The sequence below is a fragment of the Vipera ursinii genome (assembly GCF_947247035.1).
Source record: "Vipera ursinii genome assembly, chromosome: 7".
NCBI lineage: Eukaryota > Metazoa > Chordata > Lepidosauria > Squamata > Viperidae > Vipera > Vipera ursinii.
Window position 1 is genome coordinate 10,029,380 of NC_139521.1, and position 27,496 is coordinate 10,056,875.

Genomic DNA, 27,496 nt, shown 5'->3' on the forward strand with positions numbered 1-27,496 from the left:
GGAGGTCTCATAAACTGTCCTCTTTTCTTTATTTTTTAATTATTGCATTATTCATCCTCTAGCCAAACCGGAGATTGTCACTTCAGAAAGACTTAGCAATGGCATGCTACTCTGTGTGGCAACTGGATATCCTGCTCCTACTATAAACTGGTATGTTTGCCCAGCCACTGAGCAAAGGTAAGAGATCCTACACATTTATTTATTCATTCATTCATTCATTCATTCATTCATTCATTCATTCATTCATTCAATTTATATATACTGCCCTTCTCCCATAGGACTCAGGGCGGTTAACAAGGTTTTTAAAACAATACAACAAATTACAAAACTTAAAATCAATTAAAAAGATTATATTGACCTTGAAATAAAACCCCAGTTAAAATACAATTAAATCCCAATTAATATTCTCAGTCCAGGCCAGAGAGCTCAAAGAGCCAGGTCTTCAGGTCCCAGCAGAATGAGCGAAGGTCAGGGGCAGTCCTAAGCTCCACAGGCAGCTGATTCCAAAGGGCAGGCACACCCACAGAGAAGGCCCTCCCCCTGGGTATTGTCCACCGGCAATCTTTTACCAGCGATACCCTGAGAAGACCCTCCCTGTGGGAGCGCACAGGACGAAGGGAGCTTGATGCCGGCATGGATTCAATGTAAAGAATAAGAAATCAATACAATACAATCAATTCAATGTACAGAATAAGAAATCAATACAATCAACTCTCAAATGTGTGTGTGGGGGGGGTTCATGACTTGAACCTCACAAGAAAGTAAATTTCTTGGGGATTTCCATTGGAAGTGAGTTGTGGGGATGGAGAAGGAAGGGTCTTGACCTACCCTACCCCACAGCAGATTCCATTCCCATAGAAATAATTTTCCCCCGTATGGGATGAAAGAAACATGTTTAGTAGATAGGAAAAGGGACTGAACTTCTGTTCACTAATCTTGTTCGATAACTATACCTACTTGGAAAGAAGAATCTTATAGGACCTTTTTAATGTGCCTTGCATTCATGGGAATTGGAGACACATGACCACGATCAATAAAAACAATTTAATGCAGTAGTAACCATAGCAACAGCACTTAGACTTACATACCGCTTCACAGTGCTTTACAGCCCTCTCTGAGCGGTTTACAGAGTCAGCCTCTTGCCCCCAACAATCTGGGTCTTCATTTTACCGACCTCGGAAGGATGGAAGGCTGAGTCAACCTTGAGCCGGTCAGGATCGAACTTCTGACAGTGAGCAGTGAGTTAGCCTGCACTACTGCATCCTAACCACTGCGCCAGTAGGGTTCTTGTGGTGGAGGGGTTCTGTTTGTGTTTACACCTTCATTAGATGTGTGTATAGTGCAGGTAGTCCTCGACCTTGAGACTATTTTTTAATGATAGTTCAGAGTTACGGCAGCACTCTGAAAAATGTGATTTATGAGCTATCCTCAAAACGAGAACCATCGTACCATGGGGTCACATGATTGCAATTTGAGCACTTGGCACTAGTCCTTATTTACAACGATTGCAGCATCCTATTCATACATTGTGGCCACGAGGTGATTTTCTATCTTCTCAGCAGTCTTAGGACAAGCAAAGTCAATGGGGGAAGCCAGCTTTGCTTAACAATTGCAGTGATTGCTTAACAATTGTGGCCAAAAAAATGTCATAAAATGAAGCTCAACTCACCTAACAACAAAATTTTGGGCTTAATTGTGGTCATATGTCAAAGACCACCTGTACAGATTCTAATTTCTTTTGCCTTTAAGCAGACAAATAGGAGATCACTTAGTTTCAGTCAGGGGCGTATTAGAATTCTAACGGCTGAGATACGCTCTTGATTTAACACCAATATTTGGCAGTGTTTCTGTGGTTTGCTTCTTTTTTTTTATTTGCTTCTTGTTTCTTGAAGGTGTCATTTTAATTTATCACTAAACAGTAAGGGCCAAAGGAGATATCACACAGTTTATAACCATTTACAGTTGGGATGTTCTTGGCCCTAATTATTTAACTCTGTAAAATGACAATTACGAAATAGCTTTTCTCTATGGCTATCTCTCAGCTTTGTTTATAGCAATAGTACTTAGACTTACGTACCGCTTCATAGTGCTTTAAAGCAGGGGTCCCCAATCCCCAAGCTACGGCTCGTGCCAGGCCACAGCCCATTCACAACCAGGCTAAGGAAGTGGTGGGCAAGCCTGGGCCCACACAGCTGCATTTATGAAAGTGGCACATGCACACAGGCACAAAACCACCCCCTCTCACCTCTCTTGCCATCGCCGTCTCCACCAGTCTGTCGAGCGAGAAAGGTTGGGAAATGCTGCTTTACAAGCGGTTTACAGAGTCGGCATATTGCCCCCAACAGTCTGGGACTGGGTCCTCATTTTATCAACCTCAGAAAGATGGAAGGCTGAGTCAACCTTGAGCCACTCAGGATTGAGCTTCTGGCAGTCAGCAGAGTTAGCCTGCAATACTGCATTCTAACCACTGCGCCACCAAGGCTTACTTTTTGTTTATTCCCTACCTTTATTACTTTTGTAAATAACTCCAGGTACCAAGCATACTCCTATTTTCTCTACAACAAGAACCCTATGAGGTAGATTGGGCTGAGACAGAATGGCCCAAAGTCACCAGCCGGCTTTAGAACTAGAACTCACAGTCTCCTGGTTTCTAAGCTGGTGCCTCAACCGCTAGATCAAACTGTAAGAATCATGTAACATCTAATGTACCACAATTTTAGACAATACAGGGAAATTAGATTTCTATCTACACACAGTAGATTATATAGCAAATGTGACTTGTAAGGTTGGAAGAAAAAAAGTTAACTACAAAGTAATTTTCCATGTTTCTAACAAGATTGCACGTATTTTGATTGCAGGTAATTCATTTGCAAGTGGGAATACAAATACTTGCTATTTTGATGATGTTTTGAACATTATTGCTAATTTATAGTGTTTTTCCTATCCAAAACATTTTTCAGAAGTTATTTTAATGAAGGCCTTTTTATTAATAGCGGCAATCATGACATCTCAAGTTAATCATAAAACATCTCTGGTTGTGATATTGGCAGTATATAATGAGAGTACCTTAAAGACTCTTCTGTGCCTGCATCACTGTTTGGTTTGGTGATAGCAGAGCCTCAGATAGAAGGTCCATGCAGAGAGTGGTAGGGACAGCTGAGAAGATTATAGAAAGCCCGCTTCCCCTTATTCAGGATACTGCCTACAAGCGCTTATATGTTTCTTAGAGCTCGGAGCCTTGTTACAGACCCCACACACCCACTTCACAGTCTGTTTTTGTTGCTCCCCTCTGGGAGAAGGTTTTGAAGTATTTATAGCAGAACTACTAGATTCTGTAACAGCTTTGTCCTTATGCCATTCGTCTTGTGAACTCACAAAATTCATTTATCTCGTCATGCAAATGTATACATCCAAACTAGACTGTGTTATTTCTCTGGATCATATATGTGTGTGTATGTGGGTATATTTATTATTGTTGTTGTTGTTGTCATCTATGCAGTGTATATTGGAGGTGGTTACCCTTTGAGAGCTGTATGCAAAAAAAATCTCATTTTAATGTATTAATGTACATTAATAAAGTTTATTCTGTTCTATTCTATTCTATTCTATTCTATTCTATTCTATTCTATTCTATTCTATTCTATTCTATTCTATTCTATTCTTCATTCCACTATTCTATTCTATTCTATTCTATTCTATTCTATTCTATTCCATTCCACTCCATTCCATTCCATTCCACTCCACTCCACTCCACTCCACTGCACTTTGACCAAAATTCTATTTATATCAGAAAAAAAACAGTTTTTAAGAACCTGATTCTTTTCTTAATAATTGTAACAGTTATACAACTGTGATCTCTTGTCAGATTGTTGCCTAATGCTAGGTCTTCTGCCTTTTAGCCCCACAATACATTTTGCTGATGCACACTGATGTTTGCAGTTCAGAACACAGAGGTTGTGTTCTGAACTCCCACCAACATGCCATAAGTAATTAGTGAGAAGTATTGGACTTTTTCTTTATATTTTGAAAATTAATGAAAAGAAATTAGGTTCACCAGAAATACATGAAAAATTAGCAGCTTTGTTCCCTTTCAAAGTATACCGAGTTGGATCCAGATTCAATTATACTTAGTGCAAACTCTGTGAAATTTATCAGATTTAAGATTGCCACGATTAACATAAGACTGTTTCAGTGAATCTGAATTAAAAGTAGCCAAATCTCCAGTGGCTGCATTAGGATAAGCATTAAATTAGAATCCCCAAGAATTTCCAAGCAAGAATTTTGATGTATCCTAACCATGTCACTTTCCTTCTCTTGTCAGCAAGAATGCCTGCATAACTGGGATGAGAAAAGGCTTGATATAAATGCCAAATTATAACCCTTGGGGTACCCGTCCATTAGTTTTTCTTTTCTTGTTTTTCATCCAGATGATTTGTTTCGCACCCCCCCCCAGGTGTCCAGATTCACCAAATGTTTCTCCAGCGAACGTAGAAACCAAATATAAAGATTTAACATTTTCTTCCTTTTGGAAAGATAATTGCCGAAAGTACTATTCAAATTCAAATCAGTTGTATTACAGCCATAGGGCCAGAAACAGTAAAATATCCAATTATAGGCTTCTTGCATACGTACCTGTATAAAAATGCCCTGAGCATGATCCAATGACAAATAAGAACCCATATAATTAATTTTAAAACAAAAAATATTAGAAAGATCTAAAAATAACATTTATGTTTCCGACCAACCCCCAATGCTGCTGCGCAGAATCTAGCCACCTGCGCCGTAATTACAGCCTGTTCGTCCTTAAAGCAGGCACTGGAGATAAGCCGTGTCGGAACGGCCAGGATACCTATCAATTATTGGAAGGGAATATTTTTTTTCAAATATCTCTCTAGAAAAAGAGCATCGAAGGAGTTTGTGTTCAACTGTCTCTTCCTTTCCTGAGCCCCAGCAGCAGAGTCTTTCAGCCAATGGCATCTTTTTATACTTGCCATACAGAACGGCCAATGGAAGCAGATGGCACCATGTGAGCAAAAATGTTTGCTGACTCCAACTGGCTTAAGATAAATATCAACACATCTAATAGAATCTGGAGCCAGAAACAGCAGAGCTATCCCCGAGTCTGCTTGCCTGCCTCTCGAGGTACACTATTTTTTCTTTCCTTGTTTTTCATCCAGATGGTTGGTTGTTTTTTTTTCCAGGTGTCCGGATTCACCAAACATCTCTGCAGGGAATGTAAAAACCAAATATAAAGAAGATCCAACGTTTTCTTCCTTTGGAAAGATAATTGTGGAGAGTACGATTGATATCAGCATGTTCAAGAACAATAGCACAGTCACCTGTGAGGCTTCCAATACCATTGATAGACGTTCAGCTTTCTTTAACTTTGCCATTAAAGGTAATTTTGCGAGTTGTTTCTGAAACCGGATACAGTATTTATTCTTGCAAGCTTTGGGAAACAAGGAAGAGTGGCCTGAACTTAAATCGCCAAGTTCCTTCATGACGCTGATAACCAAATGCACGTATTTTGGTCACAACTTATTCCATAATACTTTTGGGTTTTTTTGGCATTTTATATTGAGTATTCTAAGAAACGTAAATATATTTTTACCTTTTTCTACCGAATGAGATGAAAAGCAGCATTTCAATGCTTAAATCAAAACATCCCCCCAAAATTCTTTTTTTTTAATTTATAGGAATATTATTTTATTTATTTATTTATTTATTTTATTTGAATTCCATTTATATCCCGCCCTTCTCCAAAGACTCAGGGCGGCTTACAAGCTTAGCAGTAGCCTTCATTCTATGTATATGCCTGCTTATTAGGGCTTTCACACACACCCCAAGCGGCATTATTACAAAGTCAGCTTAATTGCCCCCAACAATCTGGGTCCTCATTTTACCTACCTCGGAAGGATGGAAGGCTGAGTCAACCTTGAGCCTGGTGGGATGCGAACCTGCACTAATTGCAGGCAGCTGGTGTTACTTAAGGAGGCATTTTGATGATGAGATAGTGGTCAAAAGTAGGTATGTCTGCATTCACGGCTAATTCTCAACTTATGACTGTTGGGACTTCAAGTAACTTGTGACCTGTCATCAAAGTTAGGTTGTGTAATTGCATTTTGGGTGCTTGGCAACCTTTTCCAATGCTCTGCGGTCACGTAATCATGTTTTGCAAATATTTTTCGCTGTTTTCTGGCAAAACAAAAATGCCCTTTGGGTAAGCTGGTTTCAGGGACCACATGATTTGATTAACAGCCACGTGATTTACTTAATGACCATCATAAAGTAGTTGTAACTTCGAGTCTGGTCACATAGTAACTTGACCTATGACCAGAATAACTTACAACTAAAATTTCAGTCTCTGATGTGGTCACCTGAATAGATCACACTGAAAGCTTATTGCTTTAAGATTGAATTGAAGTGGAAGTCACATGGTCTGGGGACAAAACTTAAAATAAAAACTGGCAAAGGCAGGATGAAGCCGGAGGCTTACATCTCTGGCGGCAGTCTAACCAAAGAAGTCAAGGTGACAATGTTAGGAGATTGTCAACTTAAAATACCTCCTCTTCAATGCCAGGTTGTTTCCTAGTAAAACTTTGGTTAAAGGTAAAGGTTCCCCCGCACATGCGTGCTAGTCGTTTCCGACTCTAGGGGCTGGTGCTCATCTCCGTTTCAAAGCCAAAGAGCCAGCGCTTGTCTGAGGACGTCTCCCTGGTCATGTGGCCGGCATGACTAGACGCCAAAGGCGCACGGAATGCTGTTACCTTCCCACCATAGTGGTCCCTATTTTTCTACTTGCATTTTTACGTGCTTTCGAACTGCTAGGTTGGCAGAAGCTGGGACGAGTAACAGGCGCTCACTCTGTTACGTGGCACTCGCGATGCGACCCACCAAACTGCCGACCTTCTGATTGACAAACTCAGCGTCCTAACCCACTGAGCTACCATGTCCCTTAAAACTTTGGTTACTAAGGATTTACTTCTGAAACAAAGCATTGACCTGGTGTATATAACAGACACCTGGATGCCTAAAGGAAAAAAGAACATCTCTGCCAGCTCTGGGCCATTCTTTAAAGCAGCCACCTAAGCTATGGTCTAGGGCAGTGCTTCTCAACTTCAGCAACTTTTAAGTGGTGTGGATTTTAACTCCCAGAATTCCTCAGCCAGCATTACAGGAGTTGAAGTCCACACATCTTAAAAAGTTTTCAAAACTGCAATCCGTAAGTTCTGAGCCAGTGTAGAAACATTGCTACTATAGCATTCATACCACTGCCTGACACCCTCTCTTCTGTAATTAGCCAGATGATCTTAGGCGTGGAATTGGATTACCTTAAGCCTTTTGCCCTAGAGGTTTTACAAGCAGGGCTAACTAAAGAGAACATATCCATTGTGCCAAGCAAAGTCCTGTCCTAACTAGTATCTGGCTTCACAGATACATCAGGGCACAGCATTTTGTTCGAGTGGAACTTGTGGTCTGAAGTTGGAGGAACTCCATTCCAGTCATGAAAACTTCTGATCAGTTTTTTGATCTCCTGGAAAGATGGAGTAAATGGTTAAAATGGATTGACGCCGGATCTGAGTGCTTTCTTAATTACGTTTAAGGATTTTCCCACTTTGGCAGTACTGTCAATGCCTTGGAGGATTTTGGAATAGAGAACCTGATATTGTCATCGTAACACTTAAGTACCTTCCTTCCTGAGGTCAAGCAGCCCTTTGGTTTACTTGGTAGCTGAGAGTAAAGCAAATTGGATGCCAGTTGAAACTCTTAAGGATGGATCAGTTCACACAGGACTTGGACTCATCTGAAATCCTACTCTATAGCAGCGGAGGCAGTGAAGAGTGGGTTCACTGTGCCTCCATTGTGTCTGCACAAAACAGGGAAGCCTTGGTTTTGCACACTGCGGAATTAGTAGGACGTTGTGTGGAGAGGAGGCAGAAAAGTGAGTGATTTCCATCATTCATTGTGGACAGTGTCAGTTGGATCTTTTCTCAATTTAGATTTTGTCAGAAGGGCAGGAAGATGAAAATTTTGGCACATCTGCTCATCCTGTTATTTTTGAATCTTTTTTATCAGTCAATCTCAAAGTTACGAACAGGGATGTCGAAAGATGAAGAGTAGCAGATGCTTATTCGACTTTTGCTTCTTCTGGCTAATTAAATAAACCTTCAGGGCATGCAGCTATGATTAAGAGGAGTGACTAATGTGTCTATGTTGTAGAAGAGGAGTTACAAGATTATTGGAAAACAAAAGCCCTTCCTGGAGAAATTTTGTACAGCTGTAGGCAATCTCAAATACTGTACTCCATTTCTAGAAGATGTAATGGCTGCTCCAGATGCATTCTAATATTGATTAATAATAATGGAGCCGTATTAGAGTTCTCTTGAATCTCTAGTGTTGATACTATCAACCATGGTAGTCTGTCGACCCCTTGATAGGATTGGGTCTTGGGGACATTATTTCATCTTGATTCCAGTTGTTCCTGTTGGACCATATCTACATGATTTTGAGGGAGACTACGGTCCAGTACCTGGCCTGTTATCATATAGTAATCAATAAAGTTCAGTCTTGAATCTTATGCTAGTCAACATGTAATTAAAGCCATTGGTGAATTCTTCCCAAAATGAGATTAGAAGGCCTATTGAGGGAATTGGTTGCAGTTGTGACAAGGAGCTTTTTCAGACAGTTGTGGGTAGTCATGTTTCAACCCTTCCTGAGCTGGTTGCATTTGCCAGTGAATATTCACACCTCCGTTACTTCTACAATACAATCTGATTTAGATGGAGCTTGAAAGTATCTGGTGCAATTAATGCAAAGTATGGCAGTTAAATTGCAAATTAATGTACAACACAAGGGTCATATAGTGCATATATTAAAACTGCACTGGCTTCCCTGGAATCATGTAAGATGCTGGTATTGACCATTAAAGCCTTAAATGCTTTGAAATCTGATGATTTAAGACAGTGGTTCCCAATCGGGAGTGTGAGACGATATTCCAGGGGGTGCGAAAACTTGGGTGTAGAATTTGTTATTTTGAACTTTTGTAAGGGGTGTGAGTATATCAAAAGCGTTCTAGGGATGCGGGGTATAGAAAAGGTTGGGCAGCGCTGATTTAAGAGATGGCTTCACCTAGTAATAGGGGACATGGTGGCACAGAGGCTTAATGACACTGGATGTGCTAAGCAATTACCAGCGCTCTGGTGGTTCGAGTCCAGCTCTGCAGGACAGGGTGAGCTCCTGTCTCTTGTCCCTAGCTCCTGCCCACTTAGCAGTTCAAAAGCATTTTTTGCGAGTAGATGGATAGATACCGCCATTTCGGTGGTGGGAAACTGGATCCCGTGCTGGATCTTTCCAGATGCAATTGGTGGAGGAGCGGCAGGGGAAAATCCCTGATGAGCTGACACTACAAACCAGCTGGTGTGAAGCTAGTTTGCTGTCTTGTGGTGCACCAGTGCAACAAATGGCCTAGCGACTGTCGGCTGCCAGCATTTCTAATGTGTGCATAACATTGGAACTTCCTGGCCTCGTATGCCAGATGCTAAATAAATAAAATAAATAATAACCTAATAATTATTCTATCCAAATGTTAAAACCAGAAGGAGAGTCCTCTTTGAAGATACCCTTCAAAAGGCTCTTCTTTCTGGATAGTGGAGATAACCTTTCCTGTCTTACCTCCAGACTATAGAATAGTGTTTGTCAACCTCAGCAGTGTTAAGATGCATTGACTTCAACTTCCAGAATTTATATACTGGCTGGGGAGTTGAAGTCAATGGATCTTAAAAATGCTGAAGTTGAGAAACCCTGCTACGGAATCCTTCAATACATGTGTTTGACATCTGCTGCTACAATAGCAATAGGACTTGTGTACCACTTCACAGTGCTTTACAGACCTCTGTAAATGGTTTACAGAATCAGCATATTGCCCCCAACAATCTGGATCCTCATTTTACCCAACTCGGAAGGATTGAAGGCTGAGTCAACCTTGAGCCGGTGAGAATCAAACTCCTGGCAGTCGGCAGAATTAGCCTGAATTACTGCAACTCTAACCACTGCGCCCCCACAAATCTTCGACATTTGTAAATCTTAAAGGCCATCTTTCTCACCGGTCTCTTAAAGCATTTGAATATCAATTTTAGTGTAGAATTAATTAATAGCACTAATTTTCATGTTCCGCTTTTGTTTTTTTTTAACGTTTGCCAGCTGCCTTGTAGGCTTGCCAGCATGAAAGCAATTTATAAACAACTGTATAAAAATAAAAATCAAAAATCAAATTGCTAACAAGTTTTCATATTTTTACATGTGTCTCTCCAGAACAAGAAAATAGTCGCAGCCTTTTCACTCCGTTGTTAATTGGCTTTGGTGTAGCAGCAGGACTGATGTGTGTTATAGTCATAATCCTTGTTTATAAATATCTCCAGGTAAGAATTGTTTGTAATTTTGTCTTGTCAGAATGCCATTTTTTTGCTGCCATTACCAGTTTTAGTATTTAAAAAATTTATGTCTGTATTCCAGAAACCTAAATATGAGGTACAGTGGAAAGTGGTTGATGAAATTAATGGAAACAACTATATCTACATAGATCCAACACAGCTTCCATATGACGAGAAATGGGAATTCCCAAGAAACTGCCTCTGTTTGGGTTAGTTTGCAGATATTTAATCTTCCTGGCAATCGAGCAATGCTTTTAGTACCTTTACATCAGTGATGACATAGTTTAAAAATATTTTCTTTTCCTAGTCTTTATTTTTTATTGTTTTGATTTACCAGTTCATTCCAGAGAAGGGATCCATCCTATGGTATCTCAGTACAAAGGCAGGATCAAGGGGCTAGTGTCAGGGAAATAAAGTAATACTTCCCTATCAGAGGGCGATGAACCGTGGTTCATACGACACATGGTAAACATCAGATAAACAGAAACAAGTAACAGGTGCTCATTCTGTTACGCGGCACTCGGGATTCGACCTACCAAACTGCCGACCTTCTGATCAACAGGCTCAGCGTCCTAACCCACTGAGCCACCGCGTCTCTTTTAAATATTTAAATATGGCCCTATAAATATTCTGGACACTGTCTATATATCCATAGCTGGCTGGAGAATTCTGGGAGTTGAAGTCCACAAGTTTTAAAAGTTGCCAAGGTTGGACACCCTGGCTTTAGATAGTAACTATCAAAGTAGGGCAGATGAATGTATAAATATAGGGAAAGCAGCACAAACACCTGGCTGATTTCTGGATGCCTCTGTCATGGTTCCGACTAATGAGACAGACCAAAGAACGTTCAGGCATTGTTTATTCTAAAAAGGCGATAATAATGAAAATGAAGCATCGGCACTCATGGATGGATGCCAGAATCTGAATTCTCCTCCCCTGAACACATCGTATCAAACACAATTCCCTCCCTTAATTTACACGTCATAAATCACTATCTCCAATTAGTTTAACATGCAAAGCTTCACTTCCTTTCTACAGCGCGCCATTCCTTATCTTATTAAAACAGCCGGGTTAGCATTCTCCTCTCCCCACCCCTACCCCCAGCTTCATTTGATTCAAAGCAAAACAGTTTAAAGGAAAAGGCTGCTTCTTATATTGTCAGGGCTAAAACATCCCATGTTTGCAGCGTCGACAGCCTACTCTTTGCAGTAGGGTCACTAACCGGTCACGGTAGGGCTGTATATCTGAGTTGGGAATATCAGTATGACCCTCAATAGCAACAAAGAGGAGAGATTTTGTGTCTTGTATTTGGAGGCTTTCTGCTTCCCGATCATCATCATAACAGTAATCATAATATTAATAAACTTTATGCATGGTAAACTAATGGAAATAGTAGCAGAAGGAAAGGGGAGGCATTGCTACTCCTCCTGTTTTCTCCTTTTCTATGGCTACTTGCAAGCCAGTTGTAACTTCAGCAGCAGTAGCATGCACCCAAACAAGAACTCTTAGAAGCCTGGGGTGGAGGTTGTCCTGAGGGATCACTACCGGCCACTGTGGTCCTGCTAATGAAAGAATGAGGAGAGTGGATAAACCAGGGGTAGGCAACCCTTGGCTCTTTTATGACTGGTGGACTTCAACTCCCAGAATTCTTGGCTCAGCTTGGAAACCTCTCCCTTTCCCCTCACCATGGCTGGCTCAGGAATTCTGGGAGTTGAAATCCACGAGTCATAAAAGAGCCAAGGTTGCCTACTCTTCGGATACTCCAACTGCTTCTGAGCTGCCAAAAAAAATTCCATTGATTTCTGGCTCTTTTCTAGTGCAGATATGGTGGGGACCCCATTTGGGTGATTTGCTTTGGAATCCAAAGAGCTCTCCGATTGCTTTTGGATCACCCCATTTTATGGGTGGTTAATTTTATTTTATTTTTTCAACCAACGTGCTGAGTTTACATGCTAATACATATTTAATTCCTAATCCTTTCTTCTTTCCTCCAGCCAATGGGAAAATAAATCCCAAACTTGATAATAGTCCGTTTCTTCTTTTTTCTTTCCATCTCATAGTCAATCTGCCCATCTCTGCGCATTCTAGTATTTTTTTAATTATTTCTTCATCTGATGGTATTCCTTCATTTTTCCAGTGTTGTGCAAATATAATTCTTGCCGCTGTTGTGACATGCAAGGTCAAGTGTAAGCTTTGTTTATTAGTCTTTTTTGGCATTATACCTAATAATAAAAAAGTTCAGGTTTAATATCAACATATTCTCCTAAACATCTTTTCTAGCCAAGTATGTATCTTTTTCCAATAATTCTTTATCACATGTCCACCAAACATGGTAATACGTGCCTGACTTTTGTTTACATTTCCAACATCTATCTGACATATTTTTAAACATTTTTGCTAATCTTGCTGGTGGCAAGTGCCATCTATAAAACAGTTTACCGGTATATAAGTTTTCTTTGTAGGAAATTGACATTGTCAATGTATAGTTTCTTTCCCATGAATTTTGCCATTTTTCTAATTCTATATTATAACCAATTTTTTTTGCCCATCTTATCATTGTTTCTTTGACTTGTTCACGTTCCATTTCTAAAAAATAAAAAATTATACATTTTCTTAATTAATTTTTTCATCTGACGTCAACGATATCTTATCAAACACAGTTTGTTCCTTATAAAATCCATACATGTTAACCTCTCTATCATATCTAGTTTGCATTTGTAAATGTGTCCACCATGTTAGGTTGATACCCTGATTTTCCATTTCTTGTTTAGATTTTAAATTTCCTTCAGAGTTTAGAATATCTCTATATGTCCAGATTTTTTCCAAAGTCCATTAAATTTGGGTTTACAAATGCTTCCATTGTTGACAACCACCCTGGAATTTTTAAATATATTTTACTTTTTATTTCCCCCATGTTGTTAACAATGCATTTCTTATATAATGATTTTAGAAATATTTATTTTTATTTATTTATTTATTTTAATTCCATTTATATCCCGCCCTTCTCCGAAGACCCAGGGCAGCTCACAAGCTCAGCAGTAGCCTTCATTCTATGTATACGCCTGCTTGTTAGGGCTTTCGCCCCCCCCAGCGGCATTATTACAAAGTCAGCTTAATTGCCCCCAACAATCTGGGTCCTCATTTTACCTACCTCGGAAGGATGGAAGGCTGAGTCAACCTTGAGCCTGGTGGGATGAGAACCTGCACTAATTGCAGGCAGCTGGTGTTACTTAAGGAGGCATCAGCCCACTGCTCCACCAAGGCTCTTGTATGAACTCTTATTTTTCCCATACCATAAGAAAGCATGCTACCCCAATTGTAAATCATGCCCCTCCAGATATAACAACCTTTTGTTTTTAAGAGTTATCCATTCCTTTACCCATGTTAATACAGATGCTTGATAATATAGAACCCACTCCGGTAGGCCAAATCCTCCATTTTCCTTGGCATCATGTAGCAATTTCTGCTTAATTCTATCTTTTTTTCCTTGCCAAATAAATTTCAAAATTAATGAGTTCAAATCTTCAAAAAAAATTCTCCAATTTTATAAGTATTATTTGAAATAGAAATAAAATTTTTGGTAGTAAATTCATTTTTACGGTGGCAATTCTTCCTAGTATTGACAATTGTAATTTTTTTCCATTTTTCCAAATCCAGTTTTATTTGAGTCAATAATTTTGTGTAGTTATCTTCTTTTATCATTGAACATCTTGCCGTTAACTGTATCCCCAGATATTTAACCTTTTTAATTATCTGCAATAAGGGACGCGGTGGCTCAGTGGGTTAGGGCGCTGAGCTTGTCGATCAGAAGGTCGGCAGTTTGGTGGGTCGAATCCCGAGTGCCGTGTAACAGAGTGAGCACCTGTTACTTGTCCCAGCTTCTGCCAACCTAGCAGTTCGAAAGCACGTAAAAATGCCAGTAGAAAAATAGGGACCACTATGGTGGGAAGGTAACAGCGTTCCGTGCGCCTTTGGTGTCTAGTCAGGCCGGCCACATGACCACAGAGACGTCCTCGGACAAGCGCTGGCTCTTCGGCTTTGAAACGGAGATGAGCACCGGCCCCTAGAGTCGGAAACGACTAGCACGCATGTGCGGGGGAACCTTTACCTTTACCTTTAATTATCTGCAATTCTGTCTTTTCTGATATTTGGGTTTTTTTGCTTATCTGCAAGGTTTTTAAATATTAGTTTTTTCTCTATTTATTTTCAGTCCTGCCATTTCTCCATACTGTTCTATCTTTCCCAATAGTTTAGGAATCATCTCCAAAGGTTCTTCTAAAATCATCACCAAATCATCAGCAAATGCTTGTCATTTATATGTTTCACCTTTTATTTCTAATCCTTTAATTTCTATGTCTTGTTTAATGTTTCTATTTAAAACTTCCAAAGTGAAAATAAATAACAATGGAGATAGTGGGCATCCTTGCCTTGTGCCTTTCCCTATCTCAAAGTTCTCCGTATAGTCTCCATTCACAATCACGTTCATTGTTTGTTTATTGTATATAGTTTTTATCATATTTATAAAATTCTGTCCAAAGTCCATTATTTGTAATTGTTGAATCATAAATTGCCAGGAAACATTATCGAATGCCTTTTGGGCATCCAGAAATACTAGCGCCATTTGTTTTCCTAGATGCAATTCATAGTATTCTAATACATCCATTATCACTCTTAAATTGTTTTTAATTTGTCTCTTTGGTAAAAAACAACAACACCATTCTGATCTGAATGTATAAATTCAGTTAAGTATCGTTTCAGTCTCTCTGCCATTATTGAAGTAAAGATTTTATAATCCACATTCAGTAACGATATCGGTCTGTAATTCTTTATCTGTGTCAAATCTGCATCTTCTTTTGGTATAAAGTGATATTTGCTTCTATCCACGTATTTGGAAGTTTAGCCTCCAACAAGAGTTCATTACAAACATCTTTCAACAATTCACTGAGTCTATCTTTAGGGTTTTATATAACTCCGCCGGTAGTCCATCCAGCCCCGGTGTTCTTTCATTTTTTTGTCTTCTTATGGCCTCTGTTATTTCCATAATTGTTGTTTTTTCCTCTAACATAGTCTTATAAGTTTCTGGAATTTTTGGAAGGTTATTTCCTTCCAAATATTGAATCATCATTCTCTCTCTTGGGATCTCTCTTCTATATCATAAAGTTTCTTGTAGTATTCTTTAATTAGCTTTTTTATTTCTTCATTTTTAAATTGTAGACCACCTTTTTCATCTACTAATTTGTTTATCATTTTCTTCTCCTTCTGTTTTTTTAAGTTTATAAGCTAACCATCTTCCTGGTTTATTTGCATTTTCAGAAAAGTTTTGTTTTGCTCTTTTTATTTGCGGTGCCAGTTTTTCTGAGTCCATTTAATTTATGTTTTATTATTTCCTTTTCAAGGTCTTCTTTTGCAGATTCATTTGCAATTCTAATTCTAATTTTCCAAATTTCTCTTTTAAAAGTACATACTGCTGTCTTTTCTGTTTATTTTTCTTTGCCATGTAAGTTATAGCTATACCTCTAAAATATGCTTTAGCTGTGTCCCATACATTTTGTAGTGTTGTATCGTCTTTTTTATTTTCTTTAAAGAAAAACTCCATTTCTTTTGTTGCTAGTTCTATAAATTCTCTTTCTTTTAATATAGATTGGTTCAAAGTCCATCTTATTTTTTTATTGTTTGGTTCTATCTCAATTTCCTGTATATTCATCCTCAATTCAGGTGTCATTCAAATCATATAGATTCTAGACTAGGACTTTTGACTATTTAAATAAAATGTATATTGTAATTTTCTAGGATTAATTTCCCTCCAAACATCTTGTACTCTAAACTCTTCTATCATATTAAAAAAGTCTTAGATAGTTTTTTCCCCCTGTTTTACTGCATTTATAGTCTTATTGTCCCATCCACCGTCGCATTAAAGTCTCCTCCTAAACAAATGTTTTGGTACACCAATTCTGTTATTTTTCTATGAAGATTTTGATAGAATTCTTCCTGGTTGTTATTTGGTGCATATATTACTCTAACAATATTTGTTTTTGATGTAAATATATTTCTACCATCACAATTCTTCCTTCTTCATCTGAATAAATCATTTTAGAATCTGTTGTCTCTTTAATATATACCACAGTGCCTCTTTTCTTTTGTTGCGTTGATGCATGATAAAGTTTCTCAATTGTGGGGTATTCCAACAGCTTATAATATATTTTTTTACATGTGTCTCTTGCAAGCAAATTATATTTATATTTAATTTCTGTAGTTTGCTAAAGATTTTGCTTCTTTTTGATGGGGAGTTTAATCTGTTTATGTTCATTCCAAAAAATCCATTTTCTGTAAATTAAATAGTCTTTCTTTGAATCAATCTGAGTTCAGTTTTAAAAGATCTTTTGTATTCCTTAAAAAGCCTTCCCCCTTGTAGTTGCTCACCGCCTTTGACTTTCTCCTCTAGTCCTTCTGGAGTCATTACTTTTTTTTGCTCTTCCCAATCGGGGGGTCAACGTTTTTAATTGTAATTCCAAAAGGAAAAGGAAAAAAGAACTGGCTCACCCAGTTTCAGCAGACTGTTGACAGTCAGCTGTTTGGCGGAGCGCCACGGCTCCTCGCTTTTCTTCCGGCTGGTGACGACTTGGGCTGCCTGGGCGAACCTGGCAACCTTTCCTCCGTCCTTTCAGAGGGTTTCTTCGTTCTACTCAGACCGATTGCCGTCTGGTCCAGACTCCTGAAACATCCCTCTTTCTTCGTTGACCCTCCAGGGCAACTTTCCAACTCCTTAGGGACGCTGGGCAGAACAAAATCGGGCTGGGAAGCTGGAGCCCTGGCTTCCTCCACCCGTCTTGTCGCGCACCAAACCGGAAGTTCAAACCTCAACTTTTTACTTTTATATAACAGTATAAACTAGGCCAGGGCTTTTCAACCTTTTCACCCATTGTACCACTTTTAGGATATGGCAACATCCAAGTACCACCAGTTGCCTAGCAAGGTGTCAAAAACTTGATGACCAAAACAAAAAAAAAAGGAAAAAAGTGTTGAAGTACAGGTAGTCCTCGACTTTCAACAGTTCGCTTAGTGACTGTTCGAAGTTACAATGGCACTGAAAAAAGTGCCCCCCAAGCCATTTGCAGCGGGGGTGGGCTGTGTGTGTTTTGTTTTCTATCTCCCCCCCCCCCCGTCTGCTGGGTGGTTGCATCAGGTTTTGGTCACTTCACATGACCCTGGGACACTGTGACCGTCATAAATATGAATCAGTTGCTAAGCATCTGAATGTAAATCACAAGACCCTGGAGATGCTGCAACATTCCAGCTGATCTGTGCTTCTTCTGGGCTCAGCAGAAGCACCAGGATCAGCGCTGAACTCCAGCTGTAGCCTGGTGCTGATCCTGGCGTTTAGACTGAGCCCTGACAGCCCTGCAGCTCCAGCCATCTCTCAAGCTTGTGCAGTGCTGCCACCGGTTCAGCTCATTCCCCTCCCCTGCTACCACTTCTCTAGGATGGTCGCGTACCACCTGCCAGGTGCCAACATACCACAGGTGGTACTCGTACCACTGGTTGAAAAGCCCTGAACTAGGCATTTCTATAACAACAGATCTATCTAATCAGTTAAACCAAAAATCAAAGTTTCATTTTTTTCCACCTCAAGCACAAAGTCCAGAAACGGTTTCTAAGTAGAAACAAAAGTAATTGTTTTTTTTTCCTTTAATCAAAGCAGTCAATTTAGCCATCTCTGCTAATTCCATCAGCTTTTGCAACCATTCCTCCATTGTGGGGATTGAAGAGGCCTTCCATTTTTGTGCATAAAGTAATCTTGGCTGCCATCAACATACATAACATCGAAGTTCCAAATTCTTTCTCCAAGTCTTTTTCCATTAAACCCAACAGAAAAGTTTATATGAGGTCAATTTTGTTGATAATCTGTTTGGAGGAAGCTTTGTGCTTATCTTTCACATTTTTTGGGACACTTTTAGGCAAGATTCTAGGAGCTGGAGCTTTTGGGAAAGTCGTTGAAGCTACTGCCTATGGTCTATTCAAACCTGATGGGGCAACAAGAGTGGCAGTGAAAATGCTCAAACGTAAGTTCCTTGTATTTCCTTTATTTTTAAAATCTGTTCCCTTGGGCTTCCAAAGGTTCATTCATATAACCCTGTATTCTTAGAGGGATTTGCCACCTGAACGAAAGCAGACATTAAGCACATATTATCAGCAGCCGAGTCAGATATCTATGGAGATTCTCAGTTATCCAGGTCATGGTTGTCCCATAGGTGCCTTTTTCAAGGGGCAACTGTACTTCCTTTGTTTTTCCTTGAAGATGTTTCACTTCTCATCCAAGAGGTTTCTTCATCTCTGACTGCAGTCAAAGCCGAAGAAGCTTCTTGGATGAGAAGTGAAATGTTTTCGAGGAAAACGTTACTCTCCAAAGCATCTGAAGGCAGGACAAGAAGCAATGGATGGAAACTAATCAAGGAGAGAAGCAACCTAGAAATGAGGAGAAACTTCCTGACTGTTAGAACAATTAACCAGTGGAACTACCTGCCTCCAGAAGTTGTGAATGCTCCAACGCTGGAAGTTTTTAAGAACAGACTGGACAGCCATTTGTCTGAAATGGTATAGGGTTTCCTGCCTGAGCAGGGGGTTGGACTAGAAGATCTCCAAGGTCCCTTCCAACTTATTAAAATTATTATTATTCATTGCACAGTCATTTTTGTCCTTACCAAGGACCTGGGATAGGCAGATGTGGATGTTTGATGATATTACAAATATCGTCGCAGGATGGAAGCTGTTCCTACTAAGGCCAACTTTTGCAATTGACTGATGGCGAATTTGTCAAGTCCAATGGTGTTCAAGTGGCGCTCCAGTTGTTTGGGCTTGCACCCAAGGCAATTATTATCATCATCAACACCATTATCATTATTATTAAAAAAAATAATGGAAGTCCAGAAGCCCCTTGAAAAGGCATTTTGGGACAATATGAAAGGTAGGTACCAGGTTGCCGGCCGTAATACAGAAACCTTCATTCTAGAGGCTGAAGATGAGTTTACCAATCCTATGAAGAGAGATGTCTGGCTCTAGCTTGGATGGCAAGGAGAAGAATAGAGGAAAATAGGAAATCATGAAAGCAGACTGAAAGTAGGCCACAGATTGGCCACACTGGAAGAAGGTTGCTTGTTTCTCTAAACTTCCTCATCCTGGTCAGGAGGAGTTCAGAAATAAAATGCCTTGGGGAAATAGCTAGTTCTGTTCTTGGATGGAGAATTCCTTTCTTGTCAGGTAAAGCTCTGACAGTTCCCAATTAATAGAAGAAGTCTGAAAACTAAAATAAAGCCTGTTTCAGGCTTTATTTAATGCAGCCGCGCGAGTTGTGATGGGAGTCTCCCGATACTCGCATGTAACACCTCTACTCCGCGAGCTGCATTGGCTTCCAGTTGCCCTCCGGGTGAGATTCAAGGTGCTGGTGATGACCTATAAAGCCCTAAATGGCATGGGCCCGGATTATCTGAGGGAGCACCTGCTGCCAGCATCAACTTCCCATCGTCCTGTGCGCTCCCATAGGGAGGGCCTCCTTAGGGTGCCGCTGGTCAGGGAGTGCCGGCGGGTGATCCCAGGAGGGAGGGCGTTCTCTGTGGGCGTGCCTGCCCTTTGGAACGATCTGCCTGTAGAACTCCAGACCACCCCCGACCTTCGTTCGTTTCGCCGGGACCTGAAAACCTGGCTCTTCGATCTATCTGGCCTGGACTGAGGGGTTTTAACTTTTTAAACTTTGTTTTAACTGGTTGGGCTATTAATTAATTTAATTCATTTTAATTCTATTTCTTTTAACCTTTATATTATCTTTTAAATGTTGCCCTGTAAACCGCCCTGAGTCCTTCAGGAATAGGGCGGTATAGAAAACTAATTAAATAAATAAAATAAATTCCCTAAACTGTGAAGCACTCTGAAACGTGGCCACATCTGGAGACAGGTAACCAAACTGAAAGTACGAGCGAGCCAAAACTGGGTGGTCTGAATGTAGAGTGTTTAAGGCTTCCGTGAAGAAGCCAAGAGAACAAAGAAGCTTCATTAAAACTTCTTAGCGTTCTTTTTGTTTTTGTGAGGAGGAAAGAGGTAACCAGAATTTTTCCCGTGTTCCATTTCCTGTGGAAAGGAAAACAGTAAAGTCGCCACCATCCCTCAACATTTACTGTAAAATGCCAACCGTTCTCGAAACCATTTGAAACTCGGATTCCTTTTTTTAAAAAACAACAACAACAAATGGGTTTTGTTTTAATTATTGTTTTAATGTAATTTATTTTCTGCATTTGGGCACTAGGGTTTAATTTGTTTTAATTTCTGTATTTTGGGTATTTTGATATTTACGTCCCTGTTCACGGCCCTGAGTCCTTCGGGAGAAGGGCGGTATACAAATCAAATAAATAAATAAATAAACAACAACAACCTCTGAAGCTTACCTTGAGCATCAGATGGTCTTGATTAATTCTCTGTAAAATTACAAAGTAGATCAGGAGGCCTTCTTTGGAGAAGAATTTGCACAACCAAGTTGTTTCCTCAGAAAAGTCAATATCCTAAATAACATTGCCTTATTCTGGGGGGAGGGACAATTGGGGTGAATTGGGTTTGTCCCTTAAGAGCAGGGGTGTCAAGCTCGCGACGTATCCCGACTTTTTTTCCATTGCCGGCAAGGCAGTGGTGAGATTCAGCCGGTTCGCACCGCTTCAGCAGAACCGGTAGCTAATTTTTTGTGACCCGGGCCCAGAATGGACTTCCGGAAGCGGCATCCACGCACAGAACCGGTTGTTCACCTATTTGAATCCCACCACCGCGGCAAGGGGTGGGTGCAGTTTCGGCACGACACATCCGGCCCGTGGGCTGGCAGTTTGACCCCCCCCTGTTTTAAGAGCTTCAAAATCAAAACAATATAGTAAGACATTTTCAAAAGCAGTAAATACACTCGTTCATATATCAAAGGGAGGTCGCTTTTTGAAGTTGCGATGCCTCTCGAGGCCCATAAGTAAAGGGTCAGTCTGCGGTGTTGCTGAGCCTCTACAAAAGGAGACCGCCAGATTCTGTTACTCTAGCATTACAATGAAGGTAGTGTTACTACCCATGACTTTGAATTCTTGTCTGAACTGACTTGAAAGGCGGGCATCAATCTTGCAAGCCTCAAAGGACCTCTCCCTCCCCCTTGCCTTTACTTTCCAGAGAAGAAGGGAAGTTTCCTTCTGGGGTGTTTGCGTGTCCCTATTGCCTTTGCGGCCTAAGATTTCTCTTACCTAACCAGCCGCCCTGGCTGCAATTCTCCCTCTACCCCCCCCCCCCCCACACACACACCCCTCTCTTTTTCAAGAATATTCCCACACACCATTGTATCATGGAAGGAAAGAATCTGATATAATGCCCCAGGAGCATTATACACCTACCGCCACTTATGGCCCTTTAAGAGCTTGGCATACGTATGTATTATATTAGATAGCCATCCAACTTGTAATTGCAACAGAGATCGTAGGATTCAAATCAACAGGACAAAAAATTAATAACCACACTGATGCATTAATAATGCATGGTGGCACACAATGGCACTCAGGTGTAATAAAAACCTGAACCCATCACCATCATGTCATCCAGCCTACAAGCTAGGCCTATGTCCTTCAAAGACATAGGAATCAGCTGCGGGGGCCAGGGCCAAACAAATCTGCAGGGGTTTGTTGTTCCAAAGGGCAGGTACAACAGCAGCCTCAGAGCCATTCACAAAATACTCACTCTGGTGCCTGTAGCTGGTTGCTTTCCCTCCCCCCGCCCCACCCCTTTCATACCAGAAGATACATGAAATACAGCTAGACCAGGGGAAGGCAACCTTGGCTCTTTTATGACTCGTGGACTTCAACTCCCAGAATTCCTGAGACAGCATGGCTGGCTGAGGAATTCTGGGAGTTGAAGTCCACGAGTCATAAAAGAGCCAAGGCTGTCTACCCCTGTGTTAGACCCTCCATCATTTTATTCCGTAAGAATGTTCCTGGCCTCTATTTGCTCAGAAGAATTGGTGTATATTAGCTTAGCTTCCCAAACATCTGTTTAAATTATTTTTTTTTTTAAAAGCTAACATTATGTAGGTAGGGCTTTTGGCAGCTATCCAGCAATATGGGACCAGATTCATTCTTCAGTGTCATTGGACATTGGAATACTAAAGGGGTCTTCAAACGTGGCAACTTTTAAGACTTGTGGACTTCAACTCCCAGAATTCCTCAGCCAGGCTGGCTGCGGAATTCTGGGAGTTGAAGTCCACAAGTCTTAAAAGTTGCCACATTTGAAGACCCCTGGAATACTACATAATAGGGTTGTTTGTTGGTTTTTATCCCACCTTTACTGTTTTTTTGTGTGCTGTAAACTCAAAACAGGAAACATCTCTAACATTTCTTCCTCCTTCCTTCCTTTATTCACGTCCATTTTCTGAGTTCCATCTTTTCTTTTCTTTTAGCCAGTGCTCATTTCACCGAAAAAGAAGCCTTGATGTCAGAACTGAAGGTGTTGAGTTATCTTGGCAATCACATTAATATTGTCAACCTGCTCGGAGCCTGTACTATTGGAGGTAGGATTTTGATGGTGTTTGAGTACCTTCAGAAGAAAAGGAGTGTGAAGTCCATTCACACTTCAGAGTTTCTAAGAATAAGGGCCTGACTGAGTATCTGAGGCCAAGCAGAGAGGGAAAAAGCTGGTTTTCATTTCTTCTGGGACTCATTACTCTGGCACCCCCAAGGAATTCATAATGTCTGTGTATCTCAACATAAATAATTAATCCTTTCATTTTGAAGCCAGTCGGCATACTGTGCTGACGGGTCACCTTACTTCAAGATTGGGAAGTGTCAAAAAGGCAGAATGGGCATAATCTAAATATAAAAGAGCCATCAGCGTGTTCAGGTAACACGAAAGTTTGCAAAGCTTCAAATACTAATTAGAGCAAACTCTGTGGAACAGCACTCCAAAGGCTCTCAATAGACATATTATGCAGGCTTATCTTTTGTGGGTGGACAACAAAAAATGGAGTATTCTCAGAGTAAATCCATTTGACTTAACAAGAACACCGATCAGGAGGCTTCAAACTGTGTCCTTCGTTTGATTATGTAGTGTATTGTATAGTAAATAAGGCTATCTGTATCTTTATCTGTGTCTTTCTGCCCCAACCAGTGGTTAAAGTTCTTTTTATGATATCCATCTGAGCGTAAAAAGTAGTAATTTTACTTTGACAAACCCCCAAGAAGGTTAGTTACCAAAATGTGCTTTAGGATAGTTAAGAGAATTGTTATGATCTACTTGCATCAGCCCAGAATTCAATCATTGAAATTCCAGATAACATTATTATATATTTCATTTTTTTTATTAGCCACCAGGCTAATAAATATTTTGTACTATAGACAAAATGATTCTGTCTTTTTTTTAATCTTTAATATTTTCTAAAAGTCACAAGCATCTGGCTTTCTGTCTTAATAGGCTGTTCTGTCCAAATGTGTGCTTTTTCCCCTATTACACTAAGAACTATAATATTTAATGTTTCTAACATTACTATATGAATAATAAATGGGCTAATCAAAAGAATAAGTGTTAAAAGCTTGTATTTTGAACGGAGATGTTGCTTCAGGAAGGAGACTTTAAAATGAAGCAGTTTGTGCCATTATCACACAATTTACTCTCTCTGTGTGTGTGTGTGTGTTTCTGCACTGCAGTACTATTGATGTGCAGGAATAATTAATTGGAAATGACCACATTTTAATTGGGATGAAAACCCAGCTTCTGAATAAAGATGCTGCTGATGTAATTTTGCTCTTGACTTTTCAAGGCCAAAACACAAATCTGTAGTGTGGTTTGAAAAGGCCCATTTTTGTACATGTGGACAAATAATCTTTTTTTAATTGAAAAAAAAAGAGTCTCAGACAGAATGCAGAATTCAGCCACTCTTCAACTTCCTTTCCATCTGCAGGTCCTACTCTGGTCATCACTGAATATTGCTGTTATGGTGACCTTTTGAATTTCCTAAGGAGGAAACGGGATTCCTTTATTTGCCAGAGGCCTGAAGAAACTGCTGTTTACAAGAACATCCTCAATCAAAAAGAGCACATGCAGTAAGGCTGTGTTGCCAAAATTGGCAGTTATTCCCAGGAAATCACAGTGTATTTTTTTGTTTGCTTTTGGCTTTTACAAATTTGTGCCTCTTTTACAAGAGGTGTGCAGGCAGGGAACGGTTTGATTTTTATATATACATACATACATTATAGATAGATAGATAGATAGATAGATAGATAGATAGATAGATAGATAGATAGATAGATAGATAGATAGATAGATAGATAGATGATAGATAGATGATAGATAGATATAGATATAGATATAGAGAGATATAGAGATATATAGAGATATATAGAGATATATAGAGATATATATATACATATACATATACATATATATATATACACATACATATACATATACAAATACATATACATATACATACAAGGCAAGGAGCCTTGGTGGAGCAGTGGGCTAATGCCTCCTTAAGTAACACCAGCTGCCTGCAATTAGTGCAGGTTCGCATCCCACCAGGCTCAAGGTTGACTCAGCCTTCCATCCTTCCGAGGTAGGTAAAATGAGGACCCAGATTGTTGGGGGCAATAAGCTGACTTTGTAATAATGCCGCTTGAGGGGGGGGGGGTGAAAGCCCTAATAAGCAGGCATATACATAGAATGAAGGCTATTGCTAAGCACATTAATTTGTGCTTAGATTGTAAGCCGCCCTGAGTCTTCGGAGAAGGGCGGGATATAAATGGGAGTAAAATAAATAAATAAATACACACACACACACACACACACACACACACACACACACACACACACTGTATATCAAACCGTTCCCTGCCTGCACACCTCTTGTGCAGCTTTTAACACTTATATATATATATATTCACTAATTCTTCATTGTGTCCAGTACAGTACATACTCTATGCATCTTTCATGTAATCTTATTAATTCTGGGTCAAAATCCACCAAATAAGTTGATATCTATACAGAGATGCTGATTCTGCATTAATGGTGCCAGTCTAGCCCTTAGTCTTCTATTTAAGAGGGAGTTTCAATTATTCTTTTGATGTTATCATTACGTTTTATATACATTCATCTGGGGCTGAGCAACAGTTCATTGTCCAAATGCTATATATTTCAAAAAGAGAGGTAGAATGGTAGAGAGCCTAGGTCAGGGGTAGGCAACCCTTGGCTCTTTTATGACTCGTGGACTTCAGCTCCCAGATTTCCTGAGCCAGCCTGGCTCAGCTCGGAAACCTCTCCCTTTTCCCTCAGCGTGGCTGGCTCAGGAATTCTGGGAGTTGAAGTCCACGAGTCATAAAAGAGCCAAGGTTGCCTACCTCTGGCCTAGATTATGACAGTAGGTCAAGATACTTGTATAATGGTTTCACCTCAATAGGTGGATTGAGTAGTTCACACTAGGGGAATGTATTTTTGAATCACTTTGATGTGTTAAACATGAATGGAAACCAAGTTTTTGTCTTTATTTTGTCATGAAAAAGTTGTAAGGCACAGCTTTGGAAACTTGAGCATTGTGATTTGAGAGCAGAAAAAAAAGTTGGGGGTTTATAATTTAGCATTTTGCCAAACCATAGAGAGCTGCAGAGAAGGCCGTGAAGGGAATATTCAGAATCTTGTAGAAGCAAGATATGCAGAAGCGTTCTTAAAGTTGCAAGAAAATAGGTAGAATTAAGGGCAATGACTCCTCCTTGACTCAGTGGGGTGGGGTATAAGAGGGAGGGTGGGTAAAATACAGGCAGACTTGTAATAGTGTATTACTGTAACCCAGGGATGCTAGTTCAGGAATTCTGGGAGTTGAAGTCCACAGGTTATATAATAGCCATAGTTACCCACTCCTACTGTAACCTATAGAGTCCTGTGGAGTTGGTTTCCCGATATGTTTCCATTATAAGGCAAACAGAAGCTCTAGAATACAAAATAGCTTCCAAGGAAAGCATCAGTTTTAATACAAACTACTGATTTAAGATATTTGCAATCCAGACAGTGGAGCTTTCCTCTCCTCTACCATCTTCTGGAGTCCATTTAAGCTCACGCCTACTGCTTCAGTGACTCCATCCAGCCACCTCATTCTCTGTCGTCCCCTTCTTCTCTTGCCCTCAATCTTTCCCAGCATTAGGCTCTTCTCCAGTGAATCCCTCCTTCTCATTAGGTGGCCAAAGTATTTGAGTTTCAAGAAGTAAGCTTGTTGTTGTTGTTGTTAGCTGCGAAGTCGTCTCTGACCCATCGCGACCCCATGGACAACGTTCCTCCAGGCCTTCCTGTCCTCTACCATCTTCTGGAGTCCATTTAAGCTCACGCCTCCTGCTTCAGTGACTCCATCTAGCCACCTCCTTCTCTGTCAACGCCTTCTTCTCTTGCCCTCCATCTTCCCCAGCATTAGGCTCTTCTCCAGTGAGTCCTTCCTTCTCATTAGGTGGCCAAAGTATTTGAGTTTCAACTTCAGGATCTTCTAAAGAGCAGTCAGGGTTGATTTCCTCTAGGACTGACTGGTTTGATCACCTTGCAGTCCAAGGGACTTGCAGGAGTCTTCTCCATCACCATAGTTCAAAGGCCCCAATTCTTTGACACTCAGCCTTTCTTATGGTCAAACTTTCACTTCCATACATTGCAAACTGCCATACATTGCAACCCTTGGGCCTGGTCATCTCCTACAGATCCCTCCTAAGTGGAAAAGAAGCCGCAGTGCTTTACTTCAGAACAAGGATTCTGGCACCCGCCTGTATAGAGCCCCAGTTGGCAAAATGAAATGGTCATTCAAGGAAGATCAGCCTTGAACATTTTGAGGGTGGCAAGGTGCCTTGTGTTAAAACAAAGCAACTTGTATGGGTAAAGCAAAACAGCTGGTTGAAGCGGATTGTTGGGACACATCTGCTTAGTTTGAGACTTACACATTTATTTAGGAATTATAGTCCAGTTTATTTCCTTTGGGCATCTTTTTCCAACTGACCCATTGGGTCACAAATATTGTTCTATTTAATCATCCAGATCATTCAGGC

The 27,496-nt window shown here is 40.2% G+C and overlaps 1 protein-coding gene across 1 annotated transcript in view; it reads left to right on the top strand.

Moving 5' to 3' along the window:
• Positions 1–27,496, top strand: part of KIT (KIT proto-oncogene, receptor tyrosine kinase) — a 130,163-nt gene that overhangs the window by 83,478 nt on the left and 19,189 nt on the right. Inside the window, exons 8-14 of the mRNA XM_083367897.1 lie at positions 63–177; positions 5,202–5,398; positions 10,312–10,418; positions 10,513–10,639; positions 18,386–18,490; positions 22,888–22,998; positions 24,385–24,526. Of these exons, the coding sequence (XP_083224023.1) occupies positions 63–177; positions 5,202–5,398; positions 10,312–10,418; positions 10,513–10,639; positions 18,386–18,490; positions 22,888–22,998; positions 24,385–24,526 (904 nt within the window). The remainder of the gene's footprint in view (positions 1–62; positions 178–5,201; positions 5,399–10,311; positions 10,419–10,512; positions 10,640–18,385; positions 18,491–22,887; positions 22,999–24,384; positions 24,527–27,496) is intronic.